Source organism: Malaclemys terrapin, chromosome 2 (genome assembly GCF_027887155.1).
Source record: "Malaclemys terrapin pileata isolate rMalTer1 chromosome 2, rMalTer1.hap1, whole genome shotgun sequence".
Taxonomy (NCBI): Eukaryota; Metazoa; Chordata; order Testudines; family Emydidae; genus Malaclemys; species Malaclemys terrapin.
Window position 1 is genome coordinate 64,231,991 of NC_071506.1, and position 25,355 is coordinate 64,257,345.

The 25,355-nt window shown below is 40.6% G+C and overlaps 1 protein-coding gene across 3 annotated transcripts in view; it reads right to left on the reverse strand.

Annotated features, from left to right (window-relative positions):
* Positions 1-25,355, reverse strand: part of CHD7 (chromodomain helicase DNA binding protein 7) — a 182,151-nt gene that overhangs the window by 108,269 nt on the left and 48,527 nt on the right. For 2 of the 3 annotated variants that reach the window (XM_054019706.1, XM_054019707.1), the window contains one exon: positions 7,370-9,211. In XM_054019706.1, the coding sequence (XP_053875681.1) occupies positions 7,370-9,037 (1,668 nt within the window). In that variant the 5' untranslated portion in view covers positions 9,038-9,211. Of the gene's footprint in view, positions 1-7,369; positions 9,212-25,355 lie in introns of those variants that run through there. The other variant, XM_054019708.1, reaches the window with a different exon arrangement.

A 25,355-nucleotide genomic window follows, 5' to 3' on the forward strand; every position in this document is an offset into this window, starting at 1 on the left:
AATTACAATGGTGATCCTTGTGATATGAGCATCAGTCTACAAGGAACCAAACTGAAATCTGCAACTCACTCCTAATAGGCCAAACAGTAAAGGATTCCACTTTCTACTGATCTAGTCTAGATATCAACTGGTGACCTAGAATTGTAAAGATCCTTATCCCATTAGTAATCCTCAGCCATCCAGTCCCTGTGACTCCCAACCAGCATATATATGTTGTTGGCAGTTTTTAAGCAACAGGAGATAGGGTGTGCAGAATTCTGTATATTTTAACTTCGCTCTCAATTTATAGACAAGGAAACAAATGTTTAATTTCCTTCCAGGATGCCGGTACATACAAAAACAATTACTCATTTAACCATGATGATTATAGTCCAAGGTGGGACTAACTTGGAACCACTGAGAAACAATTACTAAAATGGCCTCCACTGGTGTAAAAGTTATGCAGTGGTTTTCATTTTTCTGAGAAAGTTACTTTTGTGTTTTAATTTTATATAAAAATTATAGAATCATAATTTAGGGCTGGAAGAGACCTTGAGAAGTCATCAAGTTCAGCCCCTATGCTGAGGCAGGAACAAGTAAACCCAGACCGTCCCTGTCAGTATTTGTCTGACCTGTTCTTAAAAACCCCCAATGTTGGGGATTTCATAACCTCCATTGACAGCCAATTCTAGAGTTTAGCTACCCTTATAATTAGAAAGTTCTTCCTAATATTTAACCTAAATCTTCCTTGCTGCAGATTAAGCCCATTTTTATTTCTTATCCTGCCTTCAGTTGACATGGAGAACAATTGACCACAGTCCTCTTTACAACAGCCCTTAACATATTTGCAGACATATCAGATTCCCTCTCAGACTTCTTTTCTCAAGACTACCCATATCGAAGTGGGGTTTTTTTTTGTTTTAAACACTTTTCCTCATGGCTCACATTTTCTAAATCTTTTACCATTTTTGTTGCTCTCCTCTGGACTCTCTCCAATTTGTCCACACATCTCCTAAAATATGGCACCCAGAATTGCACACACTACTCCAGCTGAGACCTCCTCCATGGCAAGTAGAAAAGGACAATTATCTCCCACATCTTACATACAACACTCCTGTTAACACACCCCAGAATATTAACTCCTTTACAATTGCATCACATTGTTGATACATATTCAATTTGTGATACACTAAAACCCTCAGATCCTTTTCTGTAATTACTGTCACCTAGCCAGTTATTCCCCATTTTGTAGTTGCCATTTGATTTTTCATTCCTAAGCGAAGTGAAGTACTGTGCACTTATCTTTACCGAATTTCATCTTATTTAATTCAGACCAATTCTCCAAGGCCCTTTTGAAATCTAATCCCATTCTCCAGAGTGCTTGTAACCCCTCTCAGCTTCGTGTCATCTGCAAATTTTATAAGCATACTCTTCACTCCATTATCTAAAGTTATTAATGAAAATATTGACTAGTACCAGACCCTGGATTGACCCTCATAGGACTCCACAGATATGCCCTCACAGTTTGACAGCAAACCATTGATAACTGCTCTTTGAGTATGGTCCTTCAAACAGTTGTACACCCATCTTACGTGAATTCTTTGAGACCGCATTTCCCTACTTTGCTCATGAAAATGTCACATGCCAGAAGTCTCACTAAAATCAAGATATATTACATCTACTGCTTCCTCCCCATCCACTAGGCCAATAACCCCATCAAAGAAGGAAATTAGGTGGCTTTGGCATTTCTTGACAAATCTATGCTGGCCATTCCTTATAATCCTATTATCCTCCAGGATCTTAAAAACTGATTAATAATTTGTTCCAGTATTTTTCCAGATATCTAAGTTAGGCTGACTGGTCTGTAGTTTCTTAGGTCTTTTTTGTTCCCCTTTTTAAAGGCAGGTACTATGTCTGCCCTTCTCCAGTCCTCTGGGACATCATCTGTCCTCCAGGAGCTCTCAAAGATAATTGCTAATGGTTCCAAGACTGCTTCAGCGAGTTCCTTAAGCACCATAGGATGAATTTCATCAGGCCCTGCTGACTTGAATACATCTAACTTATCTAAATATTCCTTATCGTGTTCTTTCCCTGTTTTGATTTATGTTCCTTCCCCCTTAATATTAATTGCATTAAGTATCTGATCACCCTTAGCCCTTTTAGTGAAGACTGAAGCAAAACAAGCATTAAGTACCTCAGTCTCCTTGATGTCATTAGTTAGCAGCACTCCTTCCTCGCTAAGTAAATGACCTACATTTTCTTTTGTCTTTCTCTTAATATATTTAAAGAGCCTCGTCTTATTCCCTTATGTTCCTTGCTAGGTGTAACTCGTTTTGTGCCTTAAGCCACATCTACACGTGCAGCACTGCAGCTGCACCAATACAGCTCTACTGCTGCAGTGTCTGGTGAAGACGCTATGCTATCGGCATAAAAAAACCCACCTCAATGAGCGGCATAAGCTATGTCAGCGGGAGAAGCTCTCCCGCCAACTAAGCACTGTGCACACTAGCGCTTATATCAGTGTAACTTATGTCACTTGGGGGTTGAATATTCACACCCCTGAGCAACAAAGTTTTGACGATATAGACACTAGTGTAGACAGCTTAATCTTTCAGATTTTGCCCCTATATGCTTGCACTATTCTTTTGTACTCCTCCTTAGCAATCTGGCCACATTTCCACTTTCGGTAGGATTCCTTTATGATTATCTGGTCATTAAAGAGCAACTAATGGAGCCACACTGGCCTCTTACTATTCTTCCTATCTTTCCTTTGCTTTGGGATAGTTTGCTGTTGTGGCTTTAATACGGTCCCATTGAGAAACTACCAGCTCTCCTTAACTCCTTTTCCCCTTAGATTTTGTTTCCCATGGAACCTTATCTACCAGTTCTCTGAGTTTGTTAGTTTTTTGAAGTTCATTGTCCTTATTCTGCAGCTCTCGCTCTTTCCTTTCCTTAGAACCATGAAATCTATCATTTCAAGATCTTTCATGCAAAATGTTTTCCACCTTCAGATGTGCTACCAATTCCTCCCTGACTGTTAGAATCAAGCCTAAAATGTCTGTCCCCCTGGCTACTTCCTTCACTTTCTGAAACAAGAAGTTGTCGCCTATACATTCCACGAACTTATTGTAAATTTTGTTTTGCCGTATTACTTTTCTAACAGATGTCTGGATAGTTAAAGTCCCCAATATTACTAGCAATACTTGTGTTTTGGATATTTCTGCTACTTGCTCTAGAAATGCCTCATCCACCTCCTTTTCCTGATTTGATGGCTTGTCATAGACCCCCACCCCACCCCCATCATGACATCACCCCTCTTTTTCTTACCCCATTTATATTTACCTAGAAACTTTCAACTGGTCTGCCTCACCTCCTCCTGGACTTCAGAACAAGTGTATATATTCTTGATGTATGATGCAACACCTTCCTGTGCTTACTAAAGAAGCTATACCCCTCTATACAAACATTCTAATCATGAGATTTATCCCACCAAGCTGTGATGCCAATTACATGATAATTTAGCTTATGGACTTACACATCTAGTTTAATACACAGTAACTTGAAAGAACCAAGCTTTTCATGAGTTTCAATCTCTCGCCAACTCAAATGAAGAAAGCACAGAAACCATAAGACATCTGATGGACATGATGCAAACAAATTCTGTACCATTGGTTTCAGGTTATAAAAGCGCAGCAACAAGGATTTCAACACTATTGTAACCTTCATTTAAAGAGGCAAGTTTTCACTAAAATGGGCACTTCGTGTTCAAGTCGTATAGTTTTTAAGGGGGAAGGGATACCAAAGTGTCTATACCAAGTATTAGGCAGGTGAGACATGGCAAGCCAAGTTGCATATTGTATCATACAACCTTGCAGCACTACTAAGTGCAATTTAATCCATTTAACATAATTGCCCATTAGGAAATGGTTTTCTTCTATTTTAATTTGGTCAAACTAGAGGAATCTAGATTTTCCATTGAAGGAATAACATCTCTAGCCACAAATCGCTTGATTTATACTTTATGATCAAGACTGGTTTCATTCTAATATTTTAGTCAATTACTTCATCACCATTCACCTGTTTCCAATTATATGTATGAGTTCAGGATCACTAATGAGATACCCAAGCTTTTATTTATTTATTTAGCACACAAATTGTTTTTATTTTATATTTCAGCACAACAGTCATTTAAAAATTAATAAGTGTCTCAGAAGTACATTTGGAAAAATTTTTCACTGAAATGGTAGACAGAACTTTCTACATCGGGGTGGGCAAACTTTTTGGCCCAAGGAAGGGTCACATCTGGGAATAGAAATTGTATGGCAGGCCATGAATACTAACAAAATTGGGGTTGGGGTGCAGGAGGGGGTGAGGGCTCTGGTTTGGGGTGCGGGCTCTGGGGTGGGGCCAGAAATGAGGAGTTCAGGGTGCGGGAGTGGACTCCAAGCTCAGGAGGGTTCCAGCTGGGGATGAGGAGTTTGGGGTGTAGGAGGGTGCTTCAAGCTGGGACCAAGGGGTTCGGAGGGTGGAAGGAGGATCAGGGCTGGGGCAGGGGTGTGGGGATGGGGTGCAAGCTCTGGGGTGGGGCTGGGAGGTTTGGGGTGCAGGAGGGTGCTCTGGGCTGGGATTGAGGGTGCAGGAGGGTGCTCTGGGCTGGGATTGAGGGGTCTGGAGGGTGGGAGGGGGATCAGGGCTGGGGCAGGGGGTTGGGGTGCGGGAAGGGGTGCAGGCTCTGGGGTGGGGCTGGGAATGACAGGTTTGGGGTGCAAGTGGGTGCTCCGGGCTGGGATCGAGCTGTTTGGGGGGTGGAAAGGGGGATCAGGGTGGGGGAAGGGGGTTGGGGTGCAGGGGGAGGCTCAGGGATGCAGGCTCCGGGCAGCACTTACCTCAAGCAGCTCCCGGAAGCAGCAGCATGTCCCTTCTCCTGCTCCTAAGCGGAGCTGAGGCCAGGCAGCTCTGCATGCTGCCCCATCCGCAGGCACCGCCCCTGCAGCTCCCATTGGCCACGGCTGCCACTATGCATAAGAACTGGAGGGGAGCCATGCCGCTGCTTCTGGGAGCCGCGCCGCTGCTTCTGAGAGCCGCGTGGGGCAGCCCCCGACCCTGCTTCCTGGCTGGAATGCTGGACCGGGACAAGCCCCAGACCCCACTCCCTAGCAGGAGTTCGAGGGCCGGATTAAAATGGGTGGCAGGCCAGATCCGGCCCGCAGGCCATAGTTTGCCCACCCCTGTTCTACATTAAAGACAATATTTCTTCCAAACCCTCTAATACTGCAAAATATGAGACTGTTGAAAATGTTATTGAAGCTCTACCAAATTTAACACTGAGTGAAACCCTGGTGTAAATTTACAGTGCTATATATATTTTTAATAAGTAATATTTATTAAGGGGAATTTAAATAATGCAAGTCTTTTGGTAATTAGGGCCCATCCCCACTACCATTTTGTGACAGATCTTCACCTGAGTTTCATTTTCACCTCTTTTTTGCCCAGGCTATGTTCTTATTTCTTCGTGCATCTGTCTCAACATGTTTTTTGCAATTTTGCTTTCCATTTTTGATGCCTGATTTTTCCTCCATGATGCTTTGACATTCTCATCCTTTTCTCTTCATTTGTCTCGTCTTCACTTTGTTACGATGTTCTCACATCTTTTCTGACCTATAGCACCCTTCTGCTCCTTGTATCATTTTTTCCAACCTGTCTTACTCTTTTTCTAGATCCCTACCCATTCTAACACAAATACTTGGTTTTGCTCTCCTTTCTGTCTTCCCCTTTCCTTGGGATACAGCTGGCAACATGAAAGTATTTCCAAGAACAATTCTGCCAACTAGCAGATGATGGATAATTCTCTGGGCATTCTGCTGAACTTTAATTTAAAGTCTCCTTATAAAGTGAGAGGAGAAAAAATGCAAATAAAACATTCAAAATTCACTAGAATGCACACAGCCTGCACAAGGCTCCTTCAACTCACTAGCTGATTTGGAAAAAAAAAAAAAAATTCCTGAAAATACCCCTCTCAACCCCATTTCTCTACCCCTGCTCCCACACAGTTTCTCCTCTTATCCCTAAATGGCTTCCACTTCTTGATTTCCACCCATTGCTTCGCCTACCCTACGGCTTGACCCATATTTCCCCAGGATTTCATTTTGTCCAGCAAGCGCAGAAGCCTCTCCCACCTGCTGAGTCACCATCTCTCCTCCACCCCCCCACCAGCTGCCTCTCTCCACCCATGCATCTGATTCCCAGATCCATCACATGCTGTGCTGAGCAGCTAACAGAAGCAGCCGGCAGGCAGCAGTCAAGGGGGCTGCTGAGCAGCTGCTTTCCATGCAGTGCTGGGACAACTGCTCATATGATTTATTAGACTTATTCAATCAGACCTTATGACTGCATTCCAACAATTGTCTCTAAATATTTATGGGTAGTGCTACTTAGGATTGATTTCTGATATAATGAGGGATTGAAAAATGGAATATATTCTACCGGGGTGTATCTGCCACCTATACAAACAGCAAAAAGCTCATGTCTGATTGGGCATATCAATCGAGACACAGTGATGGCAAACTTCAAATCAGATCTCTCGTCTTTTTCATCATCCACAAAAAGAGTACAGATGCTTAGTCAAACCTGCTAAGTTAGGTTGGAAAAGGCTCTCAAGAGTTCCTGTACTTCTCAGTGGGATACACTGTCAGAGCAGTGCTATTTTAAGTGGAAGCAGGAAGTTCAGAGACTCAGTAAAACCAAAGTTGTGTGCATGTGTGTGGCTCATCCAAGCCTCAAGAGGTTTGGTTTTAGGCTAAGATTCACATCTGCTCTTATTTTATCTAAACCAGGTTGCCCACCTCTCATTATCAGGTGCACTATTTAGTGCTGGAAAGTTTCATATGAAAAGATTGGGGAACTTTTCCTTGAAGAACTTTCAACTTTATACTAAATTAGAACATTTCAAATCTGCATCCCAAGCCTAAATTTTCTTTAATCAAGAAATATATCTATATTAACCCAGGCTTCACTCTGCCAGTTTGCAAATGCTTACGTGTTGGTTTAATGATACTGTGAAAATTTAGACACAAACTTTCAGCTTTCTCTCATAAGATTCACCACAATAATAAAATAATTGTTGCATTCAGGATAAGTTTGATGCTGCTTCACATTTAAACATACTACAGTGTAATCCTGTAAAAACCATCACGAGACCATAGGCAATGAATGAAGTTCCGGTAGCTTGCTACTCAAAACTATAAGTAAAATAGGAAAGACACATAACCACCAGTACACAGAATAGTCAAGGCAGAACAAAATGGTTTCAGAGCAATAAACCTATATCCCAGGGTCTGAACAGGTATATAATTCAAAAACAAATATTCTCTTTCAGCTGGAAGTAACTTACCTGAAGGACAGGCACTTTTTGTGGTGTATTCTGTGGTGACTGGTGAAGCTGTGCCCAAGGCTGGTGGTGGGGATGTGGTGGTGAAGACTGATGATGTATCCCTGGATGAGGTGGCATGGGAGGACAAGTTGGCATTTGCTGTTGAAAAGACGGCTGTTGGCTGGGATGCTGCTGGCCAGATATCAGTCGTTCTTGTATTGCTTGTGGATCTGCAAGGCCAACACCTGGACAACCATTTGGTCTCATGTGCCCACCCATCTCCCGTGGAGTTGAAGACATACCCATAAATGGACGACTCTGTTGCATGTTTCGGGGACCCATATTCCTCTGTCCAATTCCCATGGCACCAGGGGGCTGGTGTGACGGCTGAGGATGGGGTATATTTGGATAACTACCAACTTCCATTGGTATTCCAGCACTACCAGGCCTAACCTGTGGAGGAGGGGTACCTGCTGGATTACTCATTGCTTTCATAGGTGACATGGGAGGTGGAGAGGCATAAGTTCCCTGAGGCTGTGAAGGGTGCATAGTTTGTGTGTTCATTTGGTTGAGTGAGCCACTAGGGTGAATGGGCTGCTGGTGCATTAGTCCTTGACCGCTGTTTGATGGAAATCCTACAGCATTTGTGTATCTTGGTACAGATTGATTCATTGGAGTGTTATTTGTAAGGCCTAAATTCTGATTCATCCCTGTATTGTTAACTAATCCCTGATTTAGGTTACTGTAAGGATATCGAGAATACTGCCCTGAGTTGTTTATAGTAGGTGAGGATACTGTCTGGCTCCGAGAACTAAAATTAAGTGTTTGTGGCCTAACAGCACCCTGCTGAGGAGGATTAGGGGAGAATCTGGGACTGTGGGCTACTGATTCTCCGTGGAGCGCGGTAGGGGGATGGTGGTGAAATTGTTGGACTGAGTGTCGCAAAGAAGGTGCCATGCTAGGATTCTGTTGGGGCACATGAGACAAGTGGCCAGGTCCTGAGGTGGCAATGAAAGGATTTCCCTGATTAAGGCCTTCTTGACCTTGAGAAAATTGGTTCATCCTCTGCTGTTGTGGTTGACCATGCTGCTGCATTGAAAAATCACCGCGAGCCATGTAGTTTCCCATTTGCTGCATGTGCTGAGAATGGCCCTGCCCAGGGGGTCCTGACGGTGTCTGTGATGGCTGCGTCGGTTGCTGCTGCTGCTGGTATGGTGCTCTTATTTGGTCGGGCACCTGAACAGCCCGTGGTCCCCACATGGAGCCACTGTCTACAAAGGGTTGCCCGTGCCTTTCATTCTGCATACTAGGATAGACTCCCATCTGACCACCAGTGCCACTGCTATGAGGAACCTGAGGAACTGGAGGGTTGTGATACTGTGAGTGAGGAGATGCTATACCATTCCCAGGAGCATTACTCATCATTCTGTTAGGCTGATCCATCAGATGTATTTTTTGCTGTTCATATTGATTATAGTGATCAAAGTGGGTCAACTTTGCTTGGTTTTGATTGGTGGGAGGATGATGAAGAGAAGACTGTAAGGAGGGGAATCCTTGATCTATGGGCATTTGCTGCCCCATAGGATTTACTGTATTTTCAGGATATCCACATTCTCCAAGACTTTCCAGCCCTTCACTGAAAATATTCCCATCTTCTCCAAATAGACTCATCATTCCTGGATCTGCCATCTTTTTTCAGCACAAAGCTCTGCAGAGCTACAAGTAGAAAGCTAGTCTGTGCTTCACCTCACTGAGGTGTTTGTCCTCAAAGCCTTTAATCCTCAACTAATCTCCTTCATGTCATTCCATATTTCCTTAATTCTTTCGGACCACGTAGTGTCAGCCAAAGTCTGGTTACCGATCCTAGAAAAGAGAGGAAAAAGAAAATTGGAAACAAATAATAAAATAGTCATACAATATTATAACACACCTGACTGTTAGATGACACTAGATTGTTTCAGACGCTGAAGTGTATTTTTTAAATCTATTTCACTTTAAGAAACACTCATTAGCTTCTATCAGAAGCTTTATTATGATAGGGCGCTAGAGAGCAAGCAAAACACTAACCTTAACCTTAAATTAATCCATTCACTACACTTCCTAGTGTTCCATTCTTGGATGGAACAGAACAAAAGAACACAACATGCAGCAGCAGCAGCTGCCACAGCAGGCAGGCAGATGTATGAATATAGCCAAGCAGCCCATCTGCTGAACTAAAGCCCTGAAAATGCTCTAGTTACCAACAGCATGTCCTTAACCTTATTCCCCTGAGCAGTGTAATCAGATGAGCAGGCAGCAGCATCAAGGGCTACGATAAGCTAAAGTTAGTTAAATGGACAACAGGATTGTGCAAACACCAGTAGTGACCCTTTTAAAAATTAGAGATTTTAAAATTGTACATTTATATAAAAATTAAGGTGTTATTTTGCATAACAGCAGCGATACAGGTCACAAATGGCTACTTTGTTAAATTAAAAATGGAACTATACAATATTGTTTCCCTCAAAGCAAAACTATGCAGTTATTAGTTTCAAAATTGAAATAAAAATGAAAAGTTTTCATTCTGCAAGAGGGCAGATTTCTAAATGCCATGTTCAAACGAATACTCATGGCTCCAAACCCACTGCAGATCAAATCCATGCTAGAATTTGTCTGTGGATAAAGGAAGTTCAATCACTGGGGTTCACTATTCACCTTCAGGCAAACTCTTACTAATGATATAATACACATTTGTGACTACATACTAAAATGCTTCAGAGTAAGACACATTCTGCTTTGTATACAGTTGGTATTCCTCCTGAAAACAAAACTCCAACTAACTACGAAGAACTGTTCACAGCTATAGTATTTTATTCATTTAAATACTTATGTTAAGTAATTATTACTGTTTGCAGTATTGTTGTAGCTGTGTTGGTCCCTGGACATGAAACACACAAGGTGTGCAAGGTCATCTCTTTTATTGGACCAACTTCCCTTGGTGAAAGGGACAAGCTTTTGAACTGCAGAATTCTCTTTCAGGCCCAGACCTGAAGATGAAATCTGTTGTTCAAAAACTTGTCTCTCTCAGTTAAGTATTACAGCACATGATGTTCAGTTAAAAACTTTACATTTATAGTGACAGGTTACTTTCCAAATAAAGGTTCCAAGAAAGTTCTAGCTTTTTCCATACAGGACTCAACTAAGTTTAGGATGGGATGAATGACATTTTCTTAAAAGTCATCTGCAAGTGGGATTATGCTCTTTTGGGATTATTAAAGAGGACCTAAACAAAATCTAATTTTTTTATATTAGAAATTCAGATTCTGTGATCTATGGCTAGAGGACATCTCAACATGGTAAGGGGGCTTGTCCACATGGCAATTGGAACCAAAATAATTAACTCCATTGTAACTAACCTTGTAAACTATTATTTCAGCACAATTCTGTTTGAGAACACTTATTTCTGAGTTATCAAAAGAGTTACTGTTTAAAACTCTGTTTTTATTAATACCTATTGAATTTAATAGCCAACATTTTGGAGAAAGGCCATCTTTTTGATGTTTCAACCACCATTCCTTCAATTGGAGGTGTGAGCTAACATGATATATTCTGTATCTTCCAGCAAAACCAAGAGAGATACTGCAAAGGGAAAAAATAAATAGATTTTTGGCTGTGCATTTATTTAACCACTTTCCAAAGATCTCTATACAAAAAATACAAGCTCCCCTTCCTGTTTTTAAAAAAATATCCATTGATCACCATTTTTAAACGACAATCAATCCAGTAAAATCTAGATCATTTAGGGTAAATTTCTTGAGTCTCAAATATCCTTAGAAGTACAAACTCATTAATAAATCAGTTACAAAGGACATAATTTTAGAGGTGTTTAAATATTTAAGTATTCACAATAAACTTCAAGTCAGAAAAATCAAACCTATCAATTCTAAGGCCTGTTTCACTCATGCAATCTTACAGGACAAAGCTGCCGTAAGCTAGGCTAAACTGTTACTTTGAACTTTCTTTGCATAGAGCAGTGGTTCTTAACCTGTGGCCCAATCGGCACACAGCTGCAGCCCATGTGAGATCCTCAGGGCCATACAGGGGTGTGTGTGTGTGTACTTATATTTTGTGTGGGTACAGCCCACAATGGTAAATACATTGAGAACCACTGGCATACAGGAATCCCTCCAGTGGCTTAGGGCCACTTCAGCAGCTCCTACATTACCACTCTACCTGGCAGTTGGTATAATACATATAGCAGCTGGGGCACCCCTCTACATAGTCAGCCTCCAGCCATCAGAAAAGCCTCCTTGCCAAGGAATGGACTAGCTCCTGGAGTTCCAGGGAAGCCTAAAAGGTGACTTAAGGCCACAATAGCTTGCTACCACCCATCTTCTCTTGCATGGAACACAGTTTGGGCAAACCACAGAATCTAGCTCAAGCTGCCCAATCATCTAACTGTTCAGTTATGTAGCATAATATACAGGTTAGAATTTGTTCACCAGTACACCTTCTTATAAACAATTATGCCTTAAAAAAAAAAAAAGGTGGGAGAAAGAAACAAGGGTTGGGGAGAGAGATAAAGAAAGTCCCTTGCTGCCAATTACACAGGCTTTGGGATTCAGTAACTGAAATCTACAAGTAAAAATTCTCACTCTGGTAAGTGTCATGGCCTTTCCAATCCAGTTTCTCCAGAAATTAGGTTCAAATGCATGAAAATTAAACTGTTATATTTGAATGCTTAGTTTATTTTCCATGAGCTGACAGGCTTCCACGGAAACTCCAGTGGGAGCCAGCCACTGGTAGCAGAGTCAATTTCAGATGATGGTGGTCAGTGCCTGCTACTATTTCCATGGAAACTGGTGAAAATAAGGTAACAGGTTTTGTTTAACAATTCACTTTATTTCTGCCCATTTGACCCCAATTTCTGCGGAAAGTAGACTGGAAAGGCCGCACTGAAGAGCTGGTAGTCTGTAGCTGAACTAAAGTTACCCTCACTTAAACTACAGGCTCTCTGATGGAAGCTACAGAGACTAAGACCACTGTGGATTTTCAGGTATGTAGTATTTCTAAGCCATAAACTTAAGATGCAGTGTACAGAAACTTGTTTCTTTAACTACATTACTGACATCTTTGATTACTATAAATGAAAATACAATTTACTTGTTACTAATTATGCTTTTTGCATATGTTCTGCATTTCTCATCTTGGACAATGAAAAGAGTTTCTCTTTCAGGTTATTAGTGCTCCAATGCTTGGGATTCAAAGAATGCATGAAAATATTTGTTTAGAGACAAGTGTCTGCATTAGTTTCAATTACAGAAACATTTCTGTTAGCCTTATTTTTAAGGGTTTTTTGTATTTAAATTTGGTATATATAAAAGTTGATTGTGGCCATTTAAATGGGAAGCAATAATTTAGCTGTCCTTACACTTTTTAAAAAAAATGGGTTACTGCTAGAAAACCACAATCAAAAAGTTTGGTTATCCCAGACATCTACTTCTGTCAGGAAGATAGATCTATGAAATATTTGTATCTCAGGAGTTTAAAACATTATACAAAGTGTGTAGTCACCAAGAAAGTTATTACAATATATAATTAAGATGATCAGCCAGAGAAAAATCAAATCAAAATACATACATTGACTTTGAAATTGTCATTTCCAGATTTCCTAAGCAAGGTATCTTACCAAAAAAATAAAATAAATTTAATCTTAGTTGTGCTCAGGTCTTAATTTCAAATAAAACAGTGCTATGAAACAGATTCTGAAGGTCCCATATTTGGTAGAGCAAAGAGCTTAAGTGAGCAAGTTCATCAGCTCAGTAGAGCAAACAACTTGCACTACTAAATGTTGCGCCTTTAACAGTGCCTAATGATCAGTGCAAAATGTACTCAAACGGTAGTTTGTTGATGAAGATTAAAATTTAAGCATTCGACTTGGCTATTAAAAAAAGTTACGTAGTATGTTTAAGAACTATTGGGAGGTGGTGTGGAAAGTTCTCGGCATTATAAAAAGTTCAGTGTTTGTGTGTACTGCATCCTCTTCACTGCCATCATTTCCAAAATGTCTTAAAATTGAGAGTTCTGTTTCCATAGTGTAGACAAACAGGCTAGCCCATCTTTCTGTTAAGAATGTATAAATAGTTTGGGCATGAGAGATTTATGGTCTTGAAGAAAGGGATGCTCTGAGCACCTTTGAAGATCAGGCTACCAGGATTGTTTACATTTAATAAATAAAACAATTATGTTAATGCAATGTTAAGGTTGCATAGCTAAAATAATGCAAATTAAAAATCCAAAAACAATGTTAAGATAGCCTCCAAAGGAAAAAAAGATTTATGCATTTTTTTAATTTATTTATTTTTAACTTTGACATAAATAAGGCCTGATCTTTTATTTATTTTTGTGCTGGGGGAGAGAAAAGGTTTTTTCCGCCCACCCATTACAGAAATATCAGCAATATATACTTGTCTTCCCTGTTTTTCTGGAGGACCATGAAAATGAAGTGAGAGCTTTTGAAGCCCTCAGTTAAAGGGACAGATTTACTGACAGTATGCGGACACTGCAGTTCAACAGAGTCAGGAGACTAGGCTTGCAGGGCTGTAAAATTATGGTGTAGCCGTTCAGGCTCGGGCTGAACATTCAAACATCTTAGCTGTTTGTCTGGCATTTGAATTAAATCATTACAAACAAAAATCTTTATGCAGCCCTACTACAAAATTCTCTCCTCTCAGATTTTAAACTTATTTGTGACATCAGAATCTTACTTGTTCTCCAGAGCTGAATTTCTAATTGGAAAGAGCCATTATTATTAAACCATTCAGACAGTCTTTATACATTTTGAGAGAATAAAAAGATCACCTTTTCGAGGAGAAAGGGACGGGGGGGGGGGGGGAGATGATCCTTTACATTGGTTGAACTGTATACCCTAAATGTTTCAGGGTATACAATTTACAACTCTGTAGTACTCAATAAGTTATGCATTAACACAAGCATAAAAATATATCCAATGCAAATGAGAATGTGCTCTTGGAAGCTTAAAAAGTCAGCAATACACAATTGGATTTCAACTGTGCAGCCGGTACACAGTATTAATGAACTATTTGAAAAATAACTTATTCGGTCTATGAAAGAGACAGATTTGAAAGCCTCTCTCCCAAGGTAATGACATGGTGAGAAGGCTAGCCCAAGCCACCACGAAGGCGTCCCTAGATTCTGTCTCAAGGCTCCATCTTTTACCCTCTGGCTAGTAGGGGTTCAAAAATTTGAAAAATTCTGTCATATTTGAAAATTGGTGTCAAACAGCTTTCTCCATCTTCTCCCAATCCCTAATGGGATTTAAAACCTTTGCCCCTCCAGTCTATTCCCCTTATGCTAGAGAAGAAAAGAACTCCATTGTAATATAAAAGGGAGTTATTTATTTAGGTCATTGGACACAGATAGAGATTATTCTTTCTGGCGTGCTAACTCCTAGCCTAGACACAGATTGTGCTTCCTAGTATTCCCATAAAAGAGATCCCTGAATTTTAGCCCAGGTAGAGCTAGAAGGGAGTGGTGACTATACTACACTAAACAGATTCCAAATAGCTCAGCACCCTGGTTGAGAGAGAATGGTCAACTGAGGGCTTGTCTACACTTAAGTTTTATAGCGCTCTAACTTGTTGGCTCAGGGGTGTGAAAAATCACCCCCCTGATCGCAGCAAGTTTGAGCGCTTTAAAGCGCTAGTGTAGACAGGTTTTGAGCGCTGGGAGCCACGCTCGGAGCTAATTCCCTCATGGAGGTGGATTACCAGGAGCGCTGAGAGAGCTCTCTCCCAGTGTTCGTGCGCAACCACACTCGCACTTCAAAGCGCTGCCATGGGAGCGTTCCCCGTGGCAGCGCTTTGAAGTTTCCAGTGTAGACATACCCTAAGGAAATTACAACAGATGTTGAACTCTGAATCTTTCTACACCAACAGGACAGTAGTTTTCAACAACAGTTGAGAGAGGTGTGGATCTGGCGAGGTGAGGACAAACTTTAATACTCCACGTCGAACAAGCTAAAATTTTCTAGCTCAGGCAGCCTTCCTGTTACAAAATGTCCAAGCAGCAACTTGTTTCTGCTTGAGCCCTCTTGAGCCAGTCAGAAAGAAGATGCTTTTTAACATCAAAGAGGGTGGAATTTCTTTAGGATTTTATAAAATTCATATATCCACTGCACATACTCAGAAGTGATATTTTCACATAAAGAAAATGTGTTAATCTTAATGAGGACTATGTTCTGCATCAAACATCAGCCATTTGTACCACAAAAAAGTATTTAAAAATATAATTTCAGAAAGTAGTAAGTTCTCTTCTCTCTCCTACAACTCAAACACAGCAGAAAGGATTTTGAGACTTTCCAAAAGAGACCAAGCATAGGAAAATTCTGCCCCAAAAGCAGATGTTTCACAGGTTTAGAAGCATGAGGAAATGAAAGTGGTGTTAACAGAAATTTGTTGTTGTCTTCACTAAACCACAGGTAATCAATGTCTTCTATAATTTCACTTAACCTGGCATTACTGTCACAATGCTTCTGGTCCTCAGGGATTTCTCTACAGCCCCATGAACATCCCCATCCTCCTCCACACTCTGTGGTGCAATGTTGCCAATTTAGTCATTTTCCAATCCCGCTCCTATAAATTCTAACACCCCCTCTAATTTCAACTCCTGGGGGAAACACTGCCTATAAGAGCCTATGCATGCAGGCTTGTTAACATTGCCTAGAGGTATCACTGTTGGTTATTTCCTCCACCTCCAAAATAGTTTATTGCTTAGCAACCCCATATGCCTCAATAGTCTCCACTCAGTATTTTAAGGCCTAACTGACTTAGAAGCCTAAGTCACCTTTTCAAAAGTGACTTAGACACTTAGGAGTGAGTCTCATCAACTTGCATTGAGACTCAAGGTTCACCTACACTTTGAGTAACTGTGGGTATGTCTACAACACAGAATTTTCACAGGATTTTCACTGCACTGTAGCATTGGCCACATGGTGAGTTTATTGTGTGGCACGCCAGTGCATGTCTACACAGTAAAGAAAAACCCACAGCTGGCCCACACCTGCTGACTTGGGTTTGCAGGACTCCAGCTATGGGGCTGTTTCATTGCTGCAGAGATGTTCAGGCTCTGGGACCCACCCACCCCACATGGTCCTAGAGTCTTAGGACCTGAGCATCTACACAACAATGAAACAGCACTACAGCTGGAGTCCTGCAAACCCGAGTCAGCAGGCAGGGGCCAGCTGCGGGTGGTTCTTTACTGTGTAGACATGCACTGGCGTGCCACACAATAAAATCACCATGTGACCAATGCTACAGTGCAGTGAAAATCCTGAAGTGTGGCTTAAGCTAAGTCTACACTAGCACTTTCATTGGTAAAATTTTTGTCAGTCAGGGGTGTGAAAAACACACACCCCTGACCATCAAAAGTGCCAGCATGGACAGCACTATGTTGGCAGGAGGCGCTCTCCTGCCGACATAGCTACCGCCGCTCATTGGGAGTGGTTTAATTATGCCAGCAGGAGCGTTCTCTCCTGTGGACGTGCAGCAGTCCATAGCGTAGACCCTAAGGCTATGTCTACACTGCCCACGTTACAGCATGGCTGTGGCAGCGCTGTGACATGGTCAGTGTAGTCAGGCTTTATTGCCGGGGGAGAGCTCTCCCGGCGATGATAAAACACCCTGAACGAGGGGTGGTAGCTTTCTCGCCGGGAGCTTTTCAGCACTAACATTTTTGTCGTTCTAGGGAGGTGTTTTTTCACACCTTGAAAGACTAATGTTTTAGCGCTGAAAGTGGCAGTGTAGACACAGCTTAAGTGTCTATAGTTTAAATGCTCAGAGCAAAAATTAATTTTGTATACATCTCAGTGCAATTAGTTAATTCTTCACTAAAAATAAAATAGTTCTTTTAAATAGGATATTTTAGTGGCAAATCAGTCAATTCTCTTAAGACACTGAAATCTCATGTTAATCTTCAAAGAGAAAGAATCCTGTCTCCCTTCCCTCAGACACCTTGCATAAGTAAAAAATATCTATATTAAATGGTTCGTCACAAAAAAATTAAGGCTAGGCTATATACATACCTCACTATCTCTCAGATTTCTTGCATAAAAATAACTTGTTAGTTTTCATGTAATATTAGGCAGGAATCAGATTGTTCTTTATTTCCTTATTACATCAAGTACCTTGGCACAGAACTTCCTTTTACAGAGGCAATTGAGGGCACAAGAGTTTTCAGAATATCTGGCAGCTTGTTGCTGTCAAGCAGCTGATGCGAGAATGACCAGCTAGTAGTTCAGTCAGTGCCACACATTTGGAAACAATATCCTACGTCATTCAAATTCATAGAGGCTTTGATACAAAGCTACAATAGTAACACCATATGCAGAATACTGCTACGATGCAATGCATTGAGGGCTTCCCAGTACAGCATGTCCAAGCTACGGTCCTAACATGGGACTCTGCCAGTTTTAAATGGACAGTTATGACACAAAATAGGAAATCAAGCATGGTCTTTTCTTCCCAATCTAGAAAGAAACCAGAACCACTAAAATTTCTAGCCATCTATTACCCCTACAAATTAAGTGGTGCAGCATTGAAAAAGTAACACTACTTCTAAGTTTAAGTATATTTAACACAACATACTTTTTTAAGGTAAAACAGTACAGTTTCAGTGTGATTTAGTCTGATCTTAAAATGCCTTGTTTGACCATATGACCACATCTTACCCCCTACAGAAGTTCAAAACAAAGAGGGAAGGAGGTTTGTCTAAAAATACTTCAAGATAAGGGGGAACAAGCAAGGTAATTCCTGAAATATTTGAAAATTATTTTCAAAATATCTGATAGGAATATTATTTTGAAAAAAACTTGAAGGGAAGTAATTAAATTTTTGCATATAATTGTGTAATGCATACTTTTGCCTCATATAAATTAAAGGCCAAGTATACTCACTAAATCAAGAAAGAACTTTGATAGCACAATTCTTGTTAATAATCCCTAGTATAAACTGTACATTTCACTAATTTCAGTATACAAAAAAGATGGAGTAAGATTGGGAGGGAGCAGGGAGAGAGTCAGAAGGGAAGAGTTATATTGTTGCTATTAGCTATCAAAAGATCTGCTAGCAATTACATTCTCCTATAAAGCTGACACTAAACCAATGGAGGATTCAAGAGGTGGGGCCAATGGCGACATGCTGAGGCACTGAAAAAACACCAAGCACAACTGATTACGCTCGTTAAGGGCCATGCTTTTTGTATACTTACTGCAGTTGTCACTGATTAACTAACTGATCTGGCAATTTCCTACATTCTTTTGCATTTAAAAAGGATCTGAGAGGCTGAAAGTCATCCCCTTTCATATTCTAGGAGAAGTTTAAGACTGCACGCTGTCCTGATCATGTTATGGAGGGGCCTCTGTTCTAACAGGCTCCTCTTATGCACACTACCAACATTCTTTTTTCCAAGCTCGGAAGGGCTGCAGCTGAATCTCTCTGCAAGAGCACAGCATATGTGATTGGGAGGGAAACGTATCCATCATGAATAAACTTGAGCACAAAGACAGGCTGAGTGTCACAGGATACAAAAGGGTAGAGGTCACAACAGTAAGCTGGAGGGATTGCGCAGGGCTGTGGCTGTTAATGCATGGCTGCTTCATTCATTTTTTGGCATGCAAAACAAACGTTAGGCAAGAGCGTTTCAAGTTTAAAACATATCCTATGAAGGAAACACACCCTAAACATGAACTAAAAAATAATTGACAAAATGCTGAAGCCAAAAAAATATCAGAGATAGAGAGGACACATAGTAGAACATTTAAGCTATAAAAAGGACAGCAAAACCTAAACCAAATTGTTAAAAACAGCTTTAATGAACTTTACAATTCTCAATTTTCTATGTTTTTTTTTAAACATCTGATTACTACTGGAGTATAGTTATTTCTTTTAGGATCCTGGACAGGAACTCCTGAAATACCTACTGCCAGCTACAGCATTCTGAGCATTTTAAGGAAGCCAGAACTTGTTATTTACCTTATCTGTTATAAGGCTAATACAATCTTTTTTCATTTAGAGTTTATGAAGCTTGAGAAATCACTTGATGAAATTACAGTCTAATACCACCACACATGGCATATTTTCCCCCCATATATTCTGTTACTTCAATTTATTACTTTTGTAGATGAAAATTATTTTCCTGTACATGTGTTCTTCATAAATACTGGCAGATTACAGTCAGCATTTGTACAGGAACCACATATCCACACTCATTTTTGTGAAGATAAATACACCTCATACATTACAACTGAAAAGCCAGCTTGAGTTTTCATGGGACTCATCAGAACACATTTTATTTGTGTGAAATAAAATGGTAGCTCTTCACTTGTGCTGCTTACATGTAGGGAGATTACTCATTGCTTCTGGCATTTAGGTTTTTATTCACTTTTCAGAGTTGGGCAAAAGTTATTGGCATCAATAAACTTAACATTTGTCTTGCAAGTTAAGTATGTAATATCGATATTTACAAAGCATATTAAGAAACGCAAGAAGTAATTTATCTTACAATAAAATGTGAACTATTTAACAGGTTACAAAAGGATTGTGTATGATAATCATGTAATGAACCACAGTAATTATTTCAAAATGCACCAAACACAAATGTGATCTCCAACGTTGCAGCTCTGCTGTACCCTCCTGGCACTAGGTCTTCTATTAAAAGAAATGGCCACCCAGGTTTTAATCTATTATCTTGGAGGAAAAACCATGTAAAGAATTGTTAAGTCTTTGCCCAGACATCCTGTCCATTTTTAAATAGTAAGTTTAAGTGTTAGCCACTAACTAAACACCAAGGCTACTGTAAAGGAAAGAGTTGCTTTAAAAAACACATTTGATGCAAGCAATGCATTCTGAGGTACAAATCAGTTGATGTGATGGGTAGATATTGGTGGCTACTCACTCCACTTATTGAGATCGTGATCAGTCGGAGAGTCAAAAAATCCTAAATTAATGTGGGTTCCAAGGCTGATACAGAGAAACATAAGAATACAGTTCTGCAAGAAGAAAAATAATCTTTAATATTCCTTATGCCAGCCTAGGACTGAAAACTAAGCAGCAATCCAAATGGAGTTATGATAAGACTGAGGCTAAGTCTACACTACGGGGAGTGGGGGGAGGAGGGGATCGACATAAGATACGCAACTTCAGCTACATGAATAGCGTAGCTGAAGTTGCATATTTTAGGTTGACTTACCTGGCTGTGAGGACGGCAGCGAGTCAACCGCTGCTGCGCCGCCATCAACTCCGCTTCCGCCTCTTGCCATGGTGGATTTCCGGAGTCGACAGAAGAGCCATCGGGGATCGATTTTATTGCGTCCTCACTAGACGCGATAAGTCAATCCCCAATAGATCGACTGCTACCCGCCAATTCGGCGGGTAGTGAAGACGTGCCCTAAGATTACAGCATGCAGGTCCCTTTTGGTCAAATGTGGCATCATTTTAACTTATAATAAGGGGTAAATGAAATGACTCCTTTCCAAGTCCACTGCTTTACCCATTTCTTAGCCTGAATTCTGCTTTCAAGATCCAGGAAGCAGCCAAGAGTCCAAGAGGAATAACACAAACCTGAGCAGCTAAAAATGTACTTTAGCTTGTAGGCCTCACAAATACAAGAGGAAATTAAACTATTGCAAAGTTAGAGGCAGGAAGATCCTATTTAGCTTCGCAATACCACAAGAAGCTTTAGACTTTCAAAAGACTTTGTCCTGTGAAATAAAATTAAGGTTTGTCCAGAATGTAGTAACCACTTATGGTGCAGGGTGGGGATAAAAAAAAAAAGGGGGAGTCTATTAAGTGTGATTTTACTCTAAGTTTAACTCCAAAACTATTACTGTCGTCCTTATTGCAACAAGGATTTTCTCACCATTCCAGTAGAGGAGGATCCTCCTGTGATGTACAGCACAACTCCTCCTATACCACCTCATATGTCCCTCAACTTGGCTTGTAGAGCATAGGTGGACAAAAGGGGATATGGCTGACTCTTTTCTGTGCTTCAGTAGGCACACTGACCCACTGAGGATAATGGCAGCCAGTGTAAGTTACACAGCCTGAGGACTGCCATAAAAAGTGAGGATATAATTTAGTCTTAGGGCTTGTCTACATGGCCAGATACTGTGTGGCAAGCCAGGGTGTGAATCTACAGCACACCAGCTTTTCACTGCTACAGTGCACTGAAAGTCCTAGAGTGAAGTGGCATCATTTCCCCTCCACCCTCCCCACCCCCCACCCCACTCTTGAAATCCATGCAACAAATATTTCTAGGACATTGACTGGCCATATCATCTAAATGATAACCATGGAATAGCAGCAGAAGGAAAGACAAGATGTAGGTCCAAAGAAGAGCATCCTGTTCATTCACCTAAGAATGCTAGATTCGAGCCTGTAAAGTAAGTGAGGCAGTGCTCTTCTGCAACCGAAGTGTTCTGAGAAGAGCTTTTATGTGTCTTGGATGTAGATGGTAGACAACTGAGTCATTCCCACTTTAATGTTTAAGCATACTGCCAAGTGGGATGGTATCTAGTTTTTAGGTACCTTTCAGCTTAGCAAGCCTACCGTAAGTGTTTAGCTACTACAATGATCTCATGGCTCTCCCCATCACACTGTTGTTATTGCCAGTGTAATATTTATTTTGTGCATAAATATATTGGTGGGTGCCAGACATATGGTCACTTATTTCATGCTGCCAGTATTATTCTTTGCAGTGAACATCTGTAACTGAACAGGGGATCAAATTCATGTTACACCATAAAGCACACTGTTTATCATCATCCCGACCCATGGTAAACACAGATGGCCCACTACCTGCTCTAGTTGAATCTTTTACTCGTCACTGTCCTTGACTCTTTATATGCATCAAACAGATCTCCCAGATACATCATCCATCTGGACAGGCTGAGGGACTTATTGCAAGTCACTTTACCCATATGCAAGATTTTACTGTGTCTAGCTGTAGTAATGTTTTAGGATTATGGCTAACCTAGAATTATCAGAAGATTTAATATGCTCTGCTTGACAGTGGACATGAGCCATTAGGGAAATGTATATGTAAGACTCAGAATGATACCAATCCAAAACATAGGGGCATATAATGAAAACACACCACTTTCACAGATAACTTTATGAAGTGAAGGCTAGACTGCCTCAAGGAAATATATATCCCCTGAAGCTAAACAGCTATCTGAAGACCCTCCTTCCTGTTGGACAGCTTGCACTACTGATCTGTGTGTGTCTCATCTTTCTTTTTTGGTGAAAGGATACAGGAGATCATAAAGAAAGTTACAGTAAGCCAACTCCAGTAGAATCTGAAATCTTCAAAAGTGAGTTTTATTTTAGGTTTTGTTACGGTACTGAGACTTAACTGGTTGATCTAGTAATGGACAGACATAGATAGAGTGTCCATATAAAAGTGTTAATGTGATTATTTTGATTATGTTCAGTTGCCTTCTGTATTCTTGGCTATGAGACAATAATATGTTTCAGACCCTAAAAGGGGAAGATACTTACCTAAATGGCTCTAGTTTTTTCTTGCCAGGAAACCAACGTAGTAACATTGGGAAAATGCTCATCTGCCCCAAGGAGCTATCTTGTTCAGGGTTCTACAATATTCCATTTTCACTACAGTTCACTGTGTAACCAGTGCCATCAGGAGGACTTCTGTTTATAGCTGACACCTCTATGTTTCCAGCTTACTCAGCCTGTATGGTGTGGTTCAGTGACTCACTGTCTAGAAGAGATTAGGGCTAGGGTTGAGCACCAGCTAAGGAGACCCATTCTGCTACGACATATAATGCAGTGATAGCAGCAGTTTTCACTGGGATTTGTTACTGAGATTCACAAATTGGGTCCATCTTGAACACTAATTTGCGTCTGGGTGGCAGCTGTCTTTAGGCACACAATCATTTCCACTTAACAAGAAGGTTGTGAACTTTGTCTTTCAGAAGCACACATCACTAGAGTACTAAAATTACTACAATGTACTTTCTAGAAGACAACATCTTGAAAATTGTGGCTACTGAGAAACAGTGCTGCCCATTTATTAAGTGTGGTTTTTTGCTCGTAGAATGTTACGCCTGCTATCTACACTAGCGAAGAGTTAAATTTTCCACGCGAAGGTTAAGAGTTGGTTTTGATGTAAAATCCCTAAACAATTTGGATCTTGGCCACCTGAGTCACCCTCATTCCCCATGCAACACTGAATCTGAAAATACTTCAGAGATTAAAAATGTGATATCTTTAAGCTTGATATTTTGTGACTTTTCAGCACCAAAAGCTTTGGATACATTTTTACAGAAATAAAATTAAAAAAGTTAATGACACCCAATAGGAAGAGTTTTATAAATTCTAATCCTTCCTAACTTTCTCTGCTCCACCCAACAAAATCATTTTCTTCAGAAGGGGGATCTTATGAAACTGGAATCTCTACATTTGGTGGACAGAATATTTTTCTGGAAGATTCTCTTGAACAATTGAAGTATCTGATAAAAATTTATTTTCACTATCAGAATCGGCCTATTTGAAAATGGGCAAAGGGAAATTCACATAAGTACAGAGCTCTTATCCTTCTAGATCGCCAACTCTGGTAGGAGAGATTACCAGATATTCATGTAAGGTGCAGGGGTTCTCAAACTTTCTCACAGCATGAACAATCTTTAATAGAGGATCTGTGGACCACAAGGGTTGCATACTTGTAAGAATAAAAGTAGTATAGTTTAAGATTGCTTAATGAATTTTAGTAACTAAAAAGCAGGAAAGCCAGACTCAACAACTGCTACCTCTTCCTCTTTGGTCTTGACAGCTGCAATTCTGCCTCAATATCAAATCCATTCAAAATGCTCCAGTCATTTTCCTAGCTCACCATTTTGACCATTTCACCCTGACACTCCACTAGTTTCCATCTTCTCTAGCACAAATATAAGCTTCTTGGTCTTTACCTTTAAACCCCTTTATGATCTAATCCATCAATGACTAGTTATTCTACCCACCCATTGAAACATCAACCACCACTTTCACTCCAACTTTCCCAGCCTTTATTACTCAACTGTCAGCTTTTCCCCTCAGATACTTTTGTGCCTTCTCTTATGCTGCCCTTCATGAAGGTGGAAAAAAGCTCCCTCCACAATTCTGCCAGGCCACTTTATGTTCTTCAGATCCCTTTTTAAAGATCACCTCTGCTACGATACCTACAAAAATGATGGAGAGATAAGTACTACCTACTGTGGAAAAGTTGTTTCACTGCTGCGCCAATAATTGTTTCATCCACACGTCACATCTTGCAATAACCAGAATTGTCAGCTCTATAGTAATTTGCCAATGAGCAGAGACCGGTGTCCAGATAAACCCTTTATTATGAACAGAAATGATATAGAGATTAAGTAACATTTTCTACTATTCTGTGTAGCAGCCGCCTGCGACTGCCCTGGACTTCTTTGTTTCCACCCCAGGAGAAAGCATGTCCCAGGAAAACAAAGATTGCATCTACAGCGTACAGGAAGTAGGACACCTCTATATTTCCTGGAGGATTTACTCTATAGTGCATTTTACACTTTTTGAACTCCTTTTTAAAAATTCCTGACTGATCTATCACACTATCAAACTATTACAAATACAATAAATGACAACTCCTCAGGTTGCTTTGCCACAACCCTAACATACCTCAGTCTCCTAGGAAGTTTCAGCAATCTTCTCGATCTGCTGTACTCCAAACCCTCTTTAGGCAACTTCTTAACTGTAACAACTTTTCTCTCTCATGATCATTACTACGGTCAGTTTGTGAATTATTTTCAACTTGCACGTCTGCTCTCACTTCAATTGTATATGCCAAATTGTCTGGTATCTTGAGCAGATGCTTACAATTCCTTTTTGAGATTTTGTCTTCATCTCATAGACTCATAGACATTAAGGTCAGAAGGGACCATTATGATCATCTGGTCTGACCCCCTGCATGCTGCAGGCCGCAA